A 12,328-nucleotide genomic window follows, 5' to 3' on the forward strand; every position below is an offset into this window, starting at 1 on the left:
ATACAAAATTAAGAGATTACACCTTTGAAAACAACAAAACTCACCTCTTAACCAACAACAAATTACCAAAGGAAGTTCAAGTTTCCTTTCTGACACTGATAGTCTGGGAAATAGTTCGGAGTTAAGAATGGTACAGGTACAAAATTAACAGTGTTTCATTAGGTACCTGTTAACATGGATTACTTCTGGAAAGTGGGATAGGACAGGCAAGGGGTAAAGGGACGTTCAAATTTGTTGCAACAAATCCTAGAAACATGGCAGTAGTAGCAACTACACAGAACCTGTCACAAAAACACACAGAATGAAAATGCTCTGGAATCAGATAGTTATACAACTTTATGAATATAATAAGAACACTGAAATACATACTTTACAAGAGTGCATTTTATGGCATGTGAATTATATTTCAATATAACTGATATTTTAAAAAATAGAGCAACTAGATAGTAAAATCAAAAACACACAAAAATCATTCAAGACAGAACTGGAGGACAAAGCATTCCATCAAACCCCAAAACCAGCAACAGTCACAAGATCTAGATGCTGTCGGCAAATGTGTGAAGGAACAAATGGATATAAGATGGAGTGGAGAACAAGAGACTCACAAGAGAGTCTTATAATTTGTAGTGTTTGTTCTGCTTCCTTGTTTTAGCTTTCTTCCTCCAGAACTACAGGGAAGAACAACAGATCAATCTAAGAAGTACCACTGAAACCAGGAAGGGTTCTGCCCAGTCTAACAGCTGAGTTATTAGAGAAACTCAGAAATGAAATGAGACTTGGGAACAAATTAGAAATAAAAGAAAAAAAAATCAGAAATAAAGACTAAATTAGAAGAAACTCAAGAGCAAATAAACACAATGGATATTAAATTAAAAGAAACAGACAGTGAAAAGCAAAATATAAAACCAAAACAGGAATAGAAAGCATAAAAAGGATTCAAGAGAAAGTGGCAAATGATGAAGATAGGCAAAGAAGAGCCAGCACAGGAATAACAGGAGTCCAGAAGAAGCAAGCCATACATGGAAATGAAACAAATACTAAGAACTATGATTAAAGAAAAAATTCATGAAATTTTTTAATTGGAAATTACCAATTAAAATAGCATACACGTATACTTGATAATATAGACCCAGAACACAAAACATGAAGACATATTCTGGCAAAATAACTGGACTTCAAAGAAAAAGAAAAAACAAAATCTTTCACAAATCCAAGTAAAAAAAGTGACTTAGAAGGAAAGGAAATTTAGTTTATCATCAGACTTTGAAACTTTATGCCAAAAGAAACGCAACATATTTAAGACATTCAATAAAATCAAATGTAAGCCAAGAATTTTATGCCCAACAAAACTAACTCGAATATAAAGGACATAAAGCTGCTATCAGCATACAAATACTCAGAATATAGTTCTTATGAGCCTTGCTGAAACATTTACAAGAGAACAACTCCAGACAAAAGAAAAAGACCAGAAAGACATCCATATAAGAATTGGTTATTGGCACAAAATATTTAGCTACTTGTAGAAGTCAGGGGTAAAAGGCAAAAAGTATGTGTACAAAAGGGAGACTATGTAAAGTCTACACATGCTCTGATGACATAAATATAATACAATTCATTTTAAAATGGGAGCAAATGGAAAAAAATTTAACTTTTCAGTAAATGTACTGGTGATGATACTATTAATACTGTTATTCTAAGACCATGGTGGGATAAAGCAAATGAGTAATTATGTAGCATACTAATGTTATTATCCCCTCTGTCTTTGAGAATCGGGATTTCTGGTGTGGAAGGAAGAAGATACACATGTAACTTAGAAGAAGTTATGTAAAAACTCTAGTACTGAATTTAAATTGAAAGCACCAGTATGAACTCATGAGGTATAATACTTTATCTTTAAAAACATATGTCTCCTAGCTCTATCCACTGAAAAGACTTAGAAATTAGACCAACCCAGCAAATAATTATCCTTAGCACCCAGATTATGGTTTGAAATACCACTTCCTACTAACAGAAACCAGAACTTCTTAGAGAAATGGTTATTCTAAGCCTGTGGCAGGAAACATACAAGATTTCCTGATGAGTCTGGTATACCTTGTCATACCAGATAGCAAAGATTACTATGGTTATGTCAAAAGAACTCAGGAGGTAACTTGAAAAGTGCCCCTCAGACCAAAGGTGGGAATTTTTTTTTTTCAAAAATACCATCTGCAATGAATTAGAAATTGTTGACTACATATAAATACATGCATTCATAATGACACTTAAAAAAATTAGTCACCCTCATGGGATGGTAGGGAGTAAATTCATTTTTGGGAAAACTGATAAATAAGGAAAAAGAATCAAGCATTTATCCTGGCTTTCTTATATGAACTGAACTGCTGGTTAACCAAAATTTAGATAAGAGAAAGTGTTTCTTTACAGAAAGAGTTCAACTAAGCTGAAAAGGAAATCATGAAATCAGAATATCACCATTTGGCAACCCCAGTGAATTAACACATCTCGGTACAGAGCATGAACAGCTGCTGATATCCCAAAAAGAAGAATCAGCCACAAATTATGTGCCTCCTGATATATCCCCTATAGCCTTGCCAAAGGAGTTGAACCTGAATCTGAATAAACCTCTGAATTCATGTGAAGGAAATTCAGAGAACAGAAGAAAGTTGAACCATACCATAATACAATCGGCAAAACCTGGACTGTGGAAAACTCTACAATAAAATATATTGGAGTGAAGGAGGGAGGGAAGGAGAAAGGAAGGGCAAGGGGAAGACTATAGATGAAGAGAGACTTAAAAGACATATCAAATACAATACTTGAAAAGGCAAGGCTAAGAGTCTAGAGATGTATACACTTCAGTAATAAAAGTATAAAGTAATGTAAGAAGACTACTATAAAAGTTAGGATAGTGGTTACTTTTAGCAGGGGTAGAAGGTAAATTTAATTGCTGTAGGGCACACATGGAAGACTTAGTGGCTAGTACAGTTTTAATTCTTGATACGGCTCATGGTGCAAAAGCAGTTGTCATATTCACACTGACAAAGCTATAAAAAATGTTCTTACTACAAAGGTAAAAAAATACTTGTTGCAATAAGGATATATACTTTTGCAAATTTTAAAAGGGAGATGGTGGGGATATTGGGTGAAGGCAGTAAAAAAGGGCAAACTTCCAGTTAAAAGATAAGTAAGTAGTGGTGATGTAATGCACAACATGATGACTATAGTCAACGATACTATATTGTATATTTGAAAGTTGCTAAGAGAGTAGACTTTGAAAATTCACAAGGAAAAAAAAATGTAACTGCGTGAGGTGATGGATGTTAACTAAACTTAGGGGGGGTGATCATTTCACAATATATGCATATATCAAATCATTATGTTGTACACCTTAAACATACACACTTTTCTATGTCAATTATATCTCAATAAAATGGCAGGAAAAAAATATATCAAACTGGTAAACTAACCTTCCCGAAGAATGCTGGCAATATGTAACAAAACTTTTAAAAATATGCATACTTTAAACTATGATATAGTAATGGTATATCTACAAAACTATTTTATGGAAATAAAGATGCCAACGAAAGATACTTATTTTAGCTGTATTTAAAATACTAAATACTTAAAGACCTAATATTAGAAGAATGATTAACTGCACAATGATATAGCTGTATGATGAGTACTATTGAAGTTATTTCAGGGATATTTCATGAAAAGAAATAATTCATATAGAGAGGAAAAACAATGAAATATAACAATACATAAATGCACAGAACAGTGGCAGAAAATATATCAAAGATTAGTGATTATAAGTGATTTTTATTTCTTTGCTTTGTCTATGCCTTCCTAGATTTTTGTTGTCTATCACATATCAGAAGACTGTCCCAATAGATAAAATATATCAGAGTCTTTTAAAAAAAGAGATTTCTGTAGTGAAATATGCATGGGAATGACTTAAAAAATAAGATGACACCAAGACAAATATTAATCAAACTATCAAAAACTAAATACAAGAAAAAATATTAAAAGCAGCAAGGGAAAAACAACAAATAACATACAAGGGAATCCCCATAAGGTTAACGGCTGATCCTCTGCAGAAACTTTGCAAGCCAAAAGGGAGTGGCAGGACATATTTAAAGTGATGAAAGGGAAAAACCTACAACTAAGATTCTCTACCCAGCAAGGATCTCATTCAGATTCGATGGAGAAATTAAAACTTTTCCAGACAAGCAAAAGCTAAAAGAACTGAGCACCACCAAACCAGCTTTACAACAAATGCTAAAGGAACTTCTCTACACAGGAAACACAAGAGAAGGAAAAGACCTACAATAACAAACCCCAAACAATTAAGAAAATGGTAATACGAACATACATATCGATAATTACCTTAAAAGTAAATGGATTAAATATAGACTGAAAGTGAGGGGATGGAAAAAGATATTCCATGCAAATGGAAATCAAAAGAAAGCTGGAGTAGCAATTCTCATACTGGACAAAATAGACTTGAAAATAAAGACTATTACAAGAGACGAAGAAGGACACTACATAATGATCAAGGGATCAGTCCAAGAAGAAGATATAACATTTGTAAATATTTATGCATCCAACACAGGAGCACCTCAATATGTAAGGCAAATGCTAACAGCCATAAAAGGGGAAATCGACAGTAACACAATCATAGTAGGGGACTTTAACACCCCACTTTCACCAGTGGACATATCATCCAAAATGAAAATAAATAAGGAAACACAAGCTTTAAATGATACATTAAACAAGATGGACTTAATTGATATTTATAGGACATTCCATCCAAAAACAACAGAATACACTTTCTTCTCAAGTGATCATAGAACATTCTCCAGGATAGATCACATCTTGGGTCACAAGTCAAACCTTGGTAAATTTAAGAAAACTGAAATTGTATCAGGTATCTTTTCCGACCACAATACTATGAGACAAGATATCAATTACAGGAAAAGATCTGTAAAAAAATACAAACACATGGATGCTAAATAATACACTACTTAATAATGAAGTGATCACTGAAGAAATCAAAGAGGAAATCAAAAAATACCTAGAAACGAATGACAATGAAAACACGATGACCCAAAACCTTTGGGATGCAGCAAAAGCAGTTCCAAGAGGGAAGTTTATCACAATACAATCCTACCTCAAGTAACAAGAAAAATCTCAAATAAACAACCTAACCTTACACCTAAAGCAATTAGAGAAAGAAGAACAAAAAACCCCCAAAGATAGCAGAAGGAAAGAAATCATAAAGATCAGATCAGAAATAAATGAAAAAGAAATGAAGGAAATGATAGCAAAGATCACTAAAACTAAAAGCTCTTTCTTTGAGAAGATAAACAAAACTGATAAACCATTAGCTAGACATCAAGAAAAAAAGGGAGAAGACTCAAGTCAACAGCATTAGAAATGAAAAAGGAGAAGTAACAACTAACACTGCTGAAATACAAAGGATCATGAGAGATTACTACAAGCAACTGTATGCCAATAAAATGGACAACCTGGAAGAAACAGACACATTCTTAGAAAAGCACAACCTTAAAAGACTGAACCAGGAAGAAATAGAAAATATGAACAGACCAAATCACAAGCACTGAAATTGAGACTGTGATTAAAAATCTTCCAACAAACAACAGCCCAGGACCAGATGGCTTCACAGGCGAATTCTATCAAACATTTAAAGAAGAGCTAACACCTATCATTCTCAAACTCTTTCAAAATATAGGAGAGGGAGGAACACTCCCAAACTCATTCTACAAGGCCACCAGCACCCTGATACCAAAACCAGACGAAGATGTCACAAAGAAAGAAAACTACAGGCCACCATCACTGATAAACACAGATGCAAAAATCCTCAACAAACTACTAGCAAACAGAATCCAACAGCACATTAAAAGGATCATACAACATGATCAGGTGAGGTTTATCCCAGGAATGCAAGGATTCTTCAATATACGCAAATCAATCAATGTGATAAACCATATTAACAAACTGAAGGAGAGAAACCATATGATCATCTCAGTAGATGCAGAAAAAGCTTTCGACAAACCTCAACACCCATTTACAATAAAAACCCTCCAGAAAGTAGGCATAGCAGGAACTTACCTCAACATAATAAAGGCCATATATGACAAACCCACAGCCAACATCATTCTCAATGGTGAAAAACTGAAACCATTTCCTCTAAGATCAGGAACAAAACAAGGTTGTCCGCTCTCACCATCATTATTCAACATAGTTTTGGAAGTTTTAGCCACAGCAATCAGAGAAGAAAAAGAAATAAAAGGAACCCAAATTGGAAAAGAAGAAGTAAAGCTGTCACTGTTTTCAGATGACATGAGAATACACAGAGAATCCTAAAGATGCTACCAGAGAACTACTAGAGCTAATCAATGAATTTGGTCAAGTAGCAGGATACAAAATTAATGCACAGAAATCTCTTGCATTCCTATACACTAATGATAAAAAAATCTGTAAGAGAAATTACGGAAACACTCCTATTTACCACTGCAACAAAAAGAATAAAATACCTAGGAATAAACCTACTTAAGGAGACAAAAGACCTGTATGCAGAAAACTATAAGACACTGATGAAAGAAATTAAAGATGATACAAACAGATGGAGAGATATACCATGTTCTTGGATTGGAAGAATCAACATTGTGAAAATGACTATACTACCCAGAGGAATCTAAAGATTCAATGCAATCCCTGTGAAACTACCAATGGCATTTTTCACAGAACTAGAACAAAAAATTTCACAGTTTGTATGGAAATACAAAAGACCTGGAACAGCCAAAGCAATCTTCAGAAAGAAAAACGGAGCTGGAGGAATCAGGCTCCCAGACTTCAGACTATACTACAAAGCTACAGTAATCAAGATAGTATGGTACTGGCACAAAAACAGAAATACAGATCAATGGAATAGAAGAGAAAGTCCAGAGATAAACCCACACACATATGGTGACCGTACTTTTTTGGCTCAGCGGCCATGGTTCACGGGCCCAGCCGCTCCACGGAATGTGGGATTTTCCCGGACCAGGGGCATGAACCCGTGCCCCTTGCATCAGCAGGTGAACTCTCAACCTTTGCGCCACCAGGGAAGCCCTGGTGACCGTACTTTTGATAAAGGAGGCAAGAATATACAATGGAGAAAAGACAGACTCTTCAATAAGTGGTGATGGGAAAACTGGAAATCTACATGTAAAAGAATGAAATTAGAACACTCCCTTACACCATACACAAAAATAACTCAAAATGGATTAAAGACCTAAATGTAAGGCCAGACACTATCAAACTCTTAGAGGAAAACATACGCAGAACACTCTTTCACATAAATCACAGCAAGATCCTTTTTGACCCACCTCCTAGAGAAATGGAAATAAAAACAAAAATAAACAAATGGGACCTAATGAAACTTAAAAGCTTTTTGCACAGCAAAGGAAACCATAAATAAGATGAAAAGTCAACCCTTAGAATGGGAGAAAATACTTGCAAATGAAGCAACTGACAAAGGATTAATCTCCAAAATTTACAAGAAGCTCATGCAGCTCAATATCAAAAACACAAACAACCCAATCCAAAAATGGGCAGAAGACCTAAATAGACATTTCTCCAAAGAAGATATACAGATTGCCACCAAACACATGAAAGGATGCTCAACATCACTAATCATTTTAGAGAAATACAAATCAAAACTACGATGAGGTATCACCTCACACCAGTCAGAATGGCCATCATCAAAAAATCTACAAACAATAAATGCTGGAGATGGTGTGGAGAAAAGGGAACCCTCTTGCACTGTTGGTGGGAATGTAAATTGATACAGCCAGTATATACGGAGAATAGTATGGAGGTTCCTTATAAAGCTAAAAATAGAACTACCATACCACCCAGCAATCCCATTACCGGGCATATATGCTGAGAAAACTGTAATTCAAAATGAGTCATGTACCACAATGTTCATTGCAGTTCTATTTACAATAGCCAGGACATGGAAGCAACCTAGCTGTCCATCAACAGATGAATGGATAAAGAAGATGTGGCACATATATACAATGGAATATTCCTCAGCCATAAAAAGAAATGAAATTGAACTATTTGTAGTGAGGTGGATGGACCTAGAGTCTGTCATACAGAGTGAAGTAAGTCAGAAAGAGAAAAACAAAACCATATGCTAACACATATATATGGAATCTAAAAGAAAAAAAAAAGATTCTGAAGAACCTAGGGGCAGGACAGGAATAAAGATGCAGATGTAGAGAATGGACTTGAGGACATGGGGAGGGGAAAGGGTAAGCTGGGATGAAGTGATAGAGTGGCATGGACAGATATACACTACCAAACGTAAAATAGCTAGCTAGTGGGAGGCAGCTGCATAGCACAGGGAGATCAGCTCCGTGCTTTGTGACCACCTAGAGGGGTGGGATAGGGAGGGAGACACAAGAGGGAGGAGATATGGGGATATATGTATAGCTGATTCACTATGTTATAAAGCAGAAACGAACACACCATTATAAAGCAATTATACTCCAATAAAGATGTTAAAAAAAGACGAGGAATGTAATATTTTGCTCTACCCCCTTTTCTGCCTTATATGCCTCTCTCCATCTCTCATCCTAGATAACATCTTAAGTCTCATTCCTGCTAATTCATGGTATAAGGTTTACGGAAGGGAACAAGTAATTACTGGAAAAATACATGCCAGTCTCTGGGGTACCAGCTTCATATACACGTTGCCTCATTTCTCCTTTAAGGGGAAATACTTACAGTTTAACAGAGAATGTCTGAAATTCACAATGTCCTCAAAACACTAAATAGGACAGAAGTAATTAGGTACATGATCCATAATTTAATTTAAGGATGGTCACCCCAGCTCTGTTTATAATAGCAAAAAAAAAAAAAAAAAGAAAGAACCTAAATACCCAAAAACAATTGGTGTTAGTAATTATGTTACAGATATTTATTGGCATAGAAAAAAACAGCACCAATTAAAAAAAGGAAGTTGCAATTATCCCATTCTGTCTCAAATATATGTGTGCACACATCTGCACATAGGCCTGGATGTATAACCAAGATTTAATGGTGTTTCTCTCTTATTTAGTTATAGGATTTGGGGTGTTTTAGTTTTGGGGGGACTTTTGGGGTTTTTTCTGCTTGTATGTGAGGCAATTTTTTAAAGCTAAATTGCATCTCTTCTCTTTCCTTCTCCTAAGGTAGATTTTGGCAACTGGACTAGAATTTCTAGTTCCACAATGCTAATATTTATTCTATAGCAGAAATCAGGACCACTGCTCCAGCTAACTGCAAGTTTTCAGTCTGAATAGCTTGTACAGGTGGAGGGCTGCCAGAAGAGGGCAGCACTGGTCACTGAGAACACTGCATGATTTCTACAACAGTGCTGTGCAGACTTCTTTTGTCAGTCACAAGCTCAGTTTATTGTCCAGTTTGGAGAAGGGAAAGAGAAACTAGTAATTGATGAATACCTATTTCTTACGTAAGTAAGCAGGATTATGCACTATTTTTTATCAGGTGAGTTTTGCCCCTAAAACAACCCTGTTAGTTATTATGATTCTCATTTCACAAATAAGCAAATTAAAGTTACTAAAAGGATTAAATAACTGACTCCACATTATACTGGGATTGACATGTACACACTGCTATATTTAAAACAGATAACCAATAAGGATCTACTGTATAGCACAGGGAACTCTGATCAATATTCTGTAATAACCTAAATAGGAAAAGAATTTGAAAAAGAATAGATACATTTATATGTATAAATGAGTCACTTTGCTGTATACCTGAAACTAATACAACATTGTTAATCAAGTATACCCCAATATAAAATAAAAAAAAAAAATTAAGTTACACTATCAAGTAGAAGAGTCAGGATTAGAATCTACACTTTTATCATTGAAAAGCCCAAAGTCTTTCTAGTGCACTGTGGCTCCCACCAAACTCATGAAACTCTAACTATAATCCTAATTGCTGGAAGACGATCTCACCTTATTGGCAACAGCATTAACACTTGGCCGGGCGTCAAATATAAACATTTTATGAGATTGGGCATTGGAGTCCATGATGGCTTGAAGGTATTTTTCATCTTCTTTGCTTCGCTTCCCACTTACCCCTACCATGGGCTGGCTACACCGAGTGATTGTGGCTTGACTTTCAGGATGAATCCATGATAAAACCTTAATGGGGGGAAAAAAGTGGCAACACACCCTTTACATGCTCCTCTGTTTATAAGCCTTCTGAAAATCATTACTCTATAAAACTCTGCTTTCTAATTGGATTCAAAGGCTAGCCATAAAAGGATATACGAGGCTGCTATGAAAATCATCACCTTTCTTTCAAGCCAATACTAGCATGTGGAAAACTTGGTCTAATTCATTAATCAGATATTGATTTATGAAAGTCACTGATTATTGGAAGTGTGGTCTCTAGAAAAAAAATAGATTAAAACGGGGCTAAGTAAACCCCACTTTTAAAGTCTGAGTACTGTATCAGCAAAACTGTCCAACTATACAGTCTTCAGAATCTGAATTTTTGTACCTAAAATTATTTGAGCTATCTTTCTAGAACACAGTAATTCATCACAAATTTGTAAAGTTTTCTTCTTTCTAGGATTTAAAGGAAAAAAAGCATTTATCACCATGACCAAAGATGTATAATAAGATAAAGAAATAGTGAATACAGAGCCAACTTTGTTTTCAAGTTAAGAACCATGCAGCTCTCTAATATCCATCTCAAATTCTCCAGAAACGTCTTTAGTCCAAGTCTTTCCTCTGGTTTAAATTTTACTAAATAACACATTCTCTAATATCCCCAGAGAAGACCTGCTGCTGTAGCTATTTTTAATCCTGCAACCATTCTCCCATTTGTCATCCTCATCATTATGTGAAGTACAAAAGCAATGGGAAAGTTTCAGCACAGCTTCGCACTTACTGGGATACGGCCCCGTGATCTGAAGGATGCCACTCTCTTTAATTCTTCATCAGGAATATTTGCCGGCACAACCAAGAGGGCAGGGTATGTATCACAAAGCTCATACCGTTCATTTATCTTTGTTATTCTCCAGCTTTCATTTGGAATTCCCTACATGTGAAATAAAACATAAGACAAATTACTGCCCAACAAAAATATTTTAAAACATCAGAACAGAAGCCTCCTATTCAACTTCTCTTTTCTCCACTATGTATCACTTAAGTTGTTGGAATAGTTATTGTCTGCCTGTGGTGACCAGGCTTTTAGGATGAGATATTCTAACACAGGGATCTGTGTTCATTTTGGCATTCAATTTTACGTTAATAGATTTATTAAATCATTAAATACTGATTGAGTGTTGGGTCTGTCCTAAGCACATCAAATGAAAAGCAAGGAAACAGTAAGACTGAAAGTGTTCTTGTCTTTAAAAAGAACACAGTCTCATACAGTTTGACTGGTGAGTAATTCTGCTGCCATTCATCTATACAAAGAAATTTCTGAGGGCAGGCACCAAGAGTCCACCAGAATGCTACATACATGTTTATCACTTATATACCCAAAGTGAATTTTACACTATTAATAAAATGTTGCTGATATAAAACATATTTTAAAAAACAAGGAAGTAATAGAAGGCAAAACCAAAAAAAAAAAAGAGGCAAGAGAAACACTTAAAACAATTTTTTAAAAACACATCAATTATTAAACTCATTTGGTCCTTAAATATTTGCCATATTTATAACTAGTATACCACTTCACATATAGGATTACTTAATAAAACACTTTAAAATTTCCATCCTCCATTCCATAGAAAATAGAGCCATTACATTAAATGGCTGGAATTAAGAAAATACATATATTTTTAATTTTATTACTTCTGACAACTCAATAAACCGAAAAAGACAAAACTGAAAGAAACCAAATTACAGAAAAAAAAAAACCATTTATTGAGCACCTACTATGTGCAGGCACTATGCCAGCAGCCTTTCTCTATCCCTCCCTCCCTCCCTCCCCCCCTGCCCCCCCACACACATATTACTGTATTCAGGTTTCATTACTGTCACTTTATAGATGAAGAAATTGTGGCACAAACTGTAACTTGACCAAAGGAAGTTGTAAAGAATTCCATGTACATTCTAAAACTATCCTTTTAATAAAAAAGGAACATTGTGTCTCAAGAAAAATTCTACTATCCTGGTTCACAAAATTGTTATAAAAATCTGTAATCAAAGGGCAGGAGGTACTCTCCTTTAAAGGGGTATTTCTAAAGTTGTTGCCGAACACCCAGGAGGATATTAAAATTAAGAAAGGAAAATTC

The 12,328-nt window shown here is 35.1% G+C and overlaps 1 protein-coding gene across 6 annotated transcripts in view; it reads right to left on the reverse strand.

Moving 5' to 3' along the window:
- MTMR2 (myotubularin related protein 2) overlaps positions 1-12,328 on the reverse strand; it is a 111,969-nt gene that overhangs the window by 20,716 nt on the left and 78,925 nt on the right. For all 6 annotated transcript variants that reach the window (XM_030883716.3, XM_060303937.1, XM_030883720.3 and 3 more), the window contains 2 exons: positions 10,975-11,124; positions 10,032-10,220 (listed from right to left, as the gene is read on the reverse strand). In XM_030883716.3, the coding sequence (XP_030739576.1) occupies positions 10,032-10,220; positions 10,975-11,124 (339 nt within the window). The remainder of the gene's footprint in view (positions 1-10,031; positions 10,221-10,974; positions 11,125-12,328) is intronic.

Source organism: Globicephala melas, chromosome 8 (assembly GCF_963455315.2).
Source record: "Globicephala melas chromosome 8, mGloMel1.2, whole genome shotgun sequence".
NCBI classification, from domain to species: Eukaryota; Metazoa; Chordata; class Mammalia; order Artiodactyla; family Delphinidae; genus Globicephala; species Globicephala melas.